Here is a 7,371-nt window from a genome sequence, read left to right on the forward strand (position 1 = left end):
GTATGAGACAAGTTTCTTAGACTGAATTTAACCTTCCTAAGGCTCTGTTGTGAGCCTTTAATCCCAGCCTGCCTCCTGTTTTGTTTATTCATTTGCTTTCCTATTGTTGCTGTTCTCAGTGATTGTGCCTCAACATTTGCAGAATGAAGGTAGTCAGGCTGGAGTCTTGTCTTGGCTCTGTACTAGCTCTCCAGCCTTGGGCAGCTTCCTTCACCTAGCTTGCTCATCTGTGAAATGGATTATCATACCTACCTAATAGGTGTGTTGAAATGTTTAAATGAGATGGGATAGAACTCATTTACATCAGAAGTACTTGTTACCATTGTATTTTGTATTACCAATGTATTTTGGAAAGAAAATTTTCATACTTACAGAAAGACATAGTCAGAAGTAAATTCAAATACCACGTACTGGAGTTTCATGCAAGGGTCTTCTGGAAGAAATATCTGTTTTTCTCAAAGCATCTGAGTATTTATGTGAAAGCACATCCCACAAGCACAGTATGTGTAAGTGTTAACTACCTGATAACATTAGGGTTTGCTTTCAATCCTTTTCACTGGATCCAAGGTGAAACTTTGGATCATGAATAGCTGGAGGAAAGTTTCTCTTGGCACCTGCGTGGGTTCTCTTATGTTGCCCCTGGTTACCTGTTCCACTGTGATCTGCTTTGGAACCTCACCATCCCATCTGTCATTGTTCCGCGTCAGTTGAGCCAGTCCACATACAGGCTCTCCAGGAAGAGAGACCAGAAACTGGTACTTCTCATCTTAGCCTCAGTGATGGAAACGACCTGTAATCCTCTCAACAGCCCTGTGAGTTAGGTAATTATTCATTCCTAATATTATGCAGATTACTATTTTGGAATCAAAAAATCATTACAGTTTGAAAAATATGAATGTAGTAATGGAAAAGAAGAATATGATGAATCTAGAGTATCTTGAAAATTCAGAGCTTATGGTTGCTATAGTTATGGTGTCATAATGTATTTAATGAAGAGAGATATACTTTGTGTGGGATTAATCTGGCCCATCGATCTACAAATCTGCCAGTGAGTTTCAGATATTCTTTTTCTGTGTATGTGTGTACAGCTTCAATATGGAAAATAAACTGAGCTTGAAAAAGGATGCTTATATTGATCGTTGACCAGAAAAACATAGAGTCACATATGAATCATTTGTATATGAACCAGTTCAGTGGGAAGTAACTGTATAGCAGCTTGACCCAAACATCTTATTTCCAATTGCTTTAAAAGGAAATTTTAATACAAGTCTGTAGAAGAGGTTTGCCTCTTTAATGCACTTTAGTTAGCAAAGCTTTAAACTTTCATACTGTTTTCATCAGTTAAGATGTATGTTTATAAAGGTGGCACTCGTGGTAAAGAATCCTCTTGCCAGTGCAGGAGATATCAGAGACTTGGATTTGATCCCTGGGTTGGGAAAATCCCCTGGAACAGGGCCTGGCAACCCACTCCAGTACTCTTGCCTGGAGACTCCCATGGACAGAGGAGCCTGGTGGGCTACAGTCCATGGGGTCACAAAGACTTGGACACGACTGAAGTGATTTAGCACACACACACACCCACACCCCTTTATAAAACTGAATCATATATTTTTGAATTATCTTCTGTGATTTTTTATATCTTATATATTTATATATAGTACTTTATAATCATTTAATTCCACATACCTAACAGTAATTGTTTCCAAATTAAGAAAGTGCTATGTGTAAAATCACAAATTTGTGTAACATAAAATGGGAACTTTTATTCTCATAAAATGATTCTTCTTTTTACTCTTTTGTATCAGTGCCAGTTAATTACAAAAGTAATCACTCAGTTGGTAAATTGTGTCCGACTCTTTGCACCCCTGTGGACTGTAGCCCACCAGGCACCTCTGTCCATGGGATTTCTTAGTCAAGAATACTGGAGTGGATTCCCATTCCTTTCTCCAGGGGATCTTCCTGACCCAGGGATCAAACCTGTGTCTCCTGCATGGCATGTGGATTCTTTACCACTGTGCCCCCTGGAAAGCCCACAAAAGTAATACTGTGTCATGAAAGCTTCAGCAGTACATATAATGTACACATGAGTCTCCTGTCCCCTCCTTGTCACTCCTAACCTCCATGGGTGACCACTGTTGACAGTTCAGGGGTGACCTCACAGACCTTTTTCTATGCCCCTGAAAACATGTAGATGTATTCCTATAGAGTGATTCTTACATTCCTGCAGAATTAGAAGCATTGTTATTTGAAAAAAAAAAAGTTTGGCAATGTTGGTCTTTCTGCTAAAAGGAGTGGTTTTCACAAATACTGGAGCATCATTTTATCATAAACCACCTTCCAGGGAACTAGTTTGAAAGAATAATATTTTATAACATGTGTAAAATCAAGGGCATTTACGTGAAATCCTTTGCCTTGGCTTTTCTGTATTTTTCAGTACCCATGGATAGTTTGTTTATGAAGAATGTAGTATTCAGGGGAGGCAGAAAAACAGCTTATGTCAACTAAAGTAATAAACTGAGTTAATCCCAAGTTGACAATTAAATGCCTTTAAAATTACTTATTTCAGTCGAGAAGCAGTCTACCCACTCTGTCATCTCTTTTGAGCTTATTAGTAGTGGAATTTCTTAGGTGACTCTTCAAAGCCTATGTCTGCAACATTCTCAAGTTATTAATGAGGATTTTCTGTTGGAAAAGCCAACACGATTTGTTGTTTGATGCTTTTTTTTTTTAAATTTATTTTTATTTTTTTTAAACCAAAACCATTTTGTATTAGGATATAGCCGATTAACAAGTTGGGACACTTTGAGGTGAACAGTGAAGGGACTCAGCCATACATATACATGTATCTATTCTCCCCAGACCCCCTCCCGTCTAGGCAGGCACATAACATTGAGCAGAGTTCCATGTGCTGTACGATAGAGCTGTGTTCCTTCTCCATTGTAAATATACCAGTGTGTACATAACCTTCCCAAAGTCCTTAAGTATCCTTTTCTCCCTGGCAACCATGAGCTCATTTTCTGTCTGTGAGTCTCTTTCTGTTTTGTAAGTTCGTTTGTATCCCTTCTTTTTAGATTCCACATATAAGCAATGTCGTGTGATGGTGTTTGATGCTTTAAGTCGCAGTGGTTTTGGGGTGCAGGGAGAGTATAAGGGAGCTGACTCTTTCTGCCTGGATGCCCTTGTCACTGGAAGAAATATATACAGAAGATAGGGACAGCGCATCAGCACTACTACATTCAAAGCTTTCTGCTCAAGTGAAAATGTAAAAATACAGTTAGTGAAATAGAAGAAAATGTGGACCTTTTCAAAGCATTTTTGACACAAACCAATGTAGAAAGTGGATACATAAGAACCAAAGGTTTGATTTCAGGTAATAGCTGTGAATGGTAATTTCATTTTCCTAAGAATAGTCTAATCATGTATCTCTTTTTAGTTTTTTTAAACTCTCTAAAAATTTTATTTTTAAGTTTGAATTTGTCACTTGAATAATTTTTTGTTCTTGAAGATAACTTTCTACAGGTTTCCTGTGATTGAGATCTTACATTTTTTTAAGTTAATTAATTTACTTTTTTATTGATGTGCACTACAGTCCATAGGGTTGCAAAGAGTTGGACATGATTGAAGCAACTTGGCACACACACAGACTTACGAAAGTAACACATGTTTATGGTATATAAAATTTGAAAAATGCAAGAAACAAGAGAGACACATACCATCGTTCATTTCAAGCTGCACAGTTTACTGTGAGCACTTGTCATGATTTTGTCATACATTACATTTATATTTGTAGAATGACCTGTTAGGTATAATCACATTTTGTCTTAAGCAACAGATATGTATGTAGGCATAAAATGCACATACATATGTGAAAACATATCTTCAGTAAAACTTGGATAAGGCTAAACATACTGTGTGTTACCTCCTTTTTTCACCTGTTTTTTTTCGCATTATAATATACATAACTATTTTAATGCCATTGTATTTGGAAGTGAAATGTTTCATTTTTGTGAATGAGAAGTTCTTGAAGTCAACCATCTGGATTCTTCTCTGCAGGAAGAATGTTTCCTGAACCTGGAAGCTCCTATATCAAGGGTGTGTGGGTACGACACACCGTTCCCTCACATTTTTGAACCGTTCTACATCCCAGACAAGTGGAAGTGCTATGATGCCCTTCGAAAAATGATCAACTATTGACCGCAGGTAAGTCTGCCCTGTGTTTAAGGAAGCTAGTGGGCACCCCTGACATTAATGTCCGGTTGACCAAGAAACAGCTGTCATCAGTGTGTGTCTTTTCATAAACGGCAATTTCCAGAACAAATTATGGATTTCAGAAAAAAAAAATAACGTATGATAGTCTGTTTATGTTTAATAGAAACATATCGAGTATATGCATTATCTGATTTCTAGAAAACAGATACATTCATATGTTACCACTGAATAATTATGGGATGAACATGCCATCTGCCATGACTCTAAATACACCTTACCTCGTTTTTCTGACTTTTACCATCATTTCTGTATATTTTTATCATCAGTTTAAACCATTTGTGAATAGAGGTAATTTCTGTTATATAAAGATAACTTTAAGCACCATTCATTTGGACCCCAGCTGTTTAAACTATATGGTGTGATCATAGCATTCTGAAATTTGCCTTTATATTATCTTGAAAGATAGGTTTGTTGAGCAGGAAACCTATTTATTATGTATAAGGGAAACTGCAACTTAAAAAAAAGAGAGAGAGAGAAATCCAGTGCCACTACCATTTCCAGAACCTTTCTTGGCTAGTGAATGTTTTAAAATGGGGGATAATGCATGATATTTATTCATTGTGATTTTCTAGGCCATGCCTTGCTGTCCCTCCAGCAGTGTTATTCTAGCAAAAAGTGAAAAAACCATTAAGTTAGTTTTCAGGGTTTAAATATAGAAGGTGCTATCGATACACTGATTTCTTTGATCTCTAGCATTTTTGAAATGGTTCAAAATGTGTAGCTAAGGATTAAACGCTTTATATTTTAATATCTAGGTTGTCCAAATAATAATATTATTAATACATTTTGAAGAGCCATCATCTTTGAAAGGAAAAGTGAGGACGGGCTTCATATAATAAAGCCCATATGTTTTAAGATTAGAAAATACTATGATTCTTAAACTCTGTGTGTGGGTAGTAAATCAGCTCACCTCAAACCAGAGAAAGAGATACCTTTACAGTTAGGCATATAGAGAAAATAATGCCTTCTCTGCCACTGGGATCCCCACCATTTTTTGTAGTTCTATTCTGAGGATCCTGGAGAAGGGAATGGCTACCCGCTCTAGTATTCTTGCCTGGAGAATCCCATGGACAGAGGAGCCCGGTGGGCTACAGTCCATGGGGTCACAAAGAGTCAGACAACTAAGCAACTAACACATTCTGAGGATACTGTCATAGGCGTTAGTAGGGCGAGTAGTTTCCATGCCGCGGAATTCTCTCAGACGTGCAGAAGTAGACGGTAGACGCTGCATTTCTGATGTCCTCTTAACGTCTGTGAGTGCACCCGGCGCCAACAGTCTCACTCAGGTCTGGTTGGAGGACTTCCTCACTTTCATGTGCATCTTGTTCCTTCTCTTAGGGACAGTCCAGGTGATAATGTGCAGCTCTGTGCCTTGTTGGTATTGTTAAAGTAATATTTAGGTGCTGATTTTAAATTTGAGTATGTGTTTCTTTTTAAACCTAAAAAAAAAGTTTAGACCTTTCATGAAGTTATGATAAGACTGCTCTTCTATGCTAAAAATTAAAAGTGGCCTTAAAGAAAGTAGTCATGTAATTGAGAAAATCTGTGTTTAATTCACGGTGGCCAGAATGTCTATAATTGTTATTGATTTCTTTTGCAGAAAAACTGGAAGATTATGACTAGATATGGAAATATTTTTTCTGAATTTTTTATATTCCTTCTTCTTGAAAATAGAGTTTTTATGAAATGAACCAACTTGGATATTGGCTGAAAAATCATGAATTAATTATTGTATTCACACAAATGAATTGATCATTTCTGTTGAGTGTTTCAGATTCATTTTAAAAAGCAGTCCCCATGGTAGGCTTATAAATTTCATTCAATTATGTCTGTAAATACTGGATGTAGGACACTCTTCAATAAAGCAAAAATCAGATTGTCTTCAGTGTGTGTCTTTTTTTTCCATTTAGTTAAAAAAACTTTTGTGGAAGAGTGAGAGTGTCCTAGTAACTTGTTAATTAAATCTGAGTGAAAGTGAAATGTTCAGAAATGTTGATTTTTCAACTTTACTGTATTTGGTTTCGTTCTTTATGGCTAAGATGGTTGTATGTTGGCAAAACTTCTGGAATGTTTTTCCTTTTCTTCTGTCTCATTCCAACAAGGTGGTGTAGTAAGGGGAACTCACTTTTTCTCCTGCGCGTATCGAGGCAGGATCGTCCTTGCTGCCTCGCTTCCTTTTTCGGGAGATGGACGTCCTCAGCCTGTCTTTTGTTACAAAATCACCACGCTTTTGTTTTCTTTTGGTTTTGGCCCTGATGTTGCAAAGCAAATATTTTTCTCCACGTCCTTTATATTGTGATGCAGCTAAAAAGGAAAACAACATTAACAGCTACGAAAGGAGGATGCCTCCTTGCTGAGGGCTTTCTCAGGGCCTCTTGTTTCCGTGCCCTTCACCATAGTTCAGAGGGGCCTCGCAGCAGCGTCAGGGACCCCTTTTCAGAGCCTTCACCCCCAGCCCTGTCCCCAAAGGGCTGCCTTCCCTCCCACTTACCCCAGAAGAGCTGCTCCTCACCAGTTCCAGTGGAAAGATCCCTGCCTTCCTCCTCCAAAAAAGCAGAGAAATAACATCATATAATGTTTTCCCTACTCTATGAACACTGGAAAAAAATGGACTTTTTTTTATGATTGCAAGTGTATATGTTACTTTAAAACTACAATTTAAAGTTGTGTTCTGTTTATTTTTATCAAATATTTGGAGGAGGATATGGAAAGTGACATTTGCAGACTGCCAGAAACTTGGAGGAAAGTAAAGGCACATTGGAACAGATTCTAGAGAGCAGGGGCTAAAATAAAGAAGCAAAGCATTTGTTAGGGGTGAAAATAAAGCCCTGTCCTTGGTTTAAAAGTAGAAATACCTGTACAGTATAAGACAGGAAAAGATGTACTAGTCAGTGAGAAGTTTGGAAGATTTAGGGAATCCATTTGACTTACAAGTCAGGACATTCTGAGTTGAAGGCGCCAAAGCTCGGTATGAACCTTGGCTTTGTCCTTCACTCTCCACTGAGTCTCCGAGCTTCTTTGCAGGGAGCTTTGGGCTCACGTGGCCAGTCCAGCAGAACAGAGAATGTGAGCTGGTCATCCACGTCTTGGCCAATAATGGTT

General features: G+C 37.9%; 1 protein-coding gene across 1 annotated transcript in view; it reads left to right on the plus strand.

The window, feature by feature from the left end:
* Window positions 1-6,154, plus strand: part of BCKDHB (branched chain keto acid dehydrogenase E1 subunit beta) — a 267,225-nt gene extending 261,071 nt beyond the window's left edge. The window contains exons 10-11 of the mRNA XM_040239085.1: window positions 4,054-4,200; window positions 5,870-6,154. Coding sequence (XP_040095019.1) covers window positions 4,054-4,194 — 141 coding nt within the window. The 3' untranslated portion in view covers window positions 4,195-4,200; window positions 5,870-6,154. The remainder of the gene's footprint in view (window positions 1-4,053; window positions 4,201-5,869) is intronic.
* Window positions 6,155-7,371: the final 1,217 nt, after the last annotated feature.

This window comes from Oryx dammah, unplaced genomic scaffold (genome assembly GCF_014754425.2).
Source record: "Oryx dammah isolate SB20612 unplaced genomic scaffold, SCBI_Odam_1.1 HiC_scaffold_4, whole genome shotgun sequence".
Lineage (NCBI taxonomy): Eukaryota > Metazoa > Chordata > Mammalia > Artiodactyla > Bovidae > Oryx > Oryx dammah.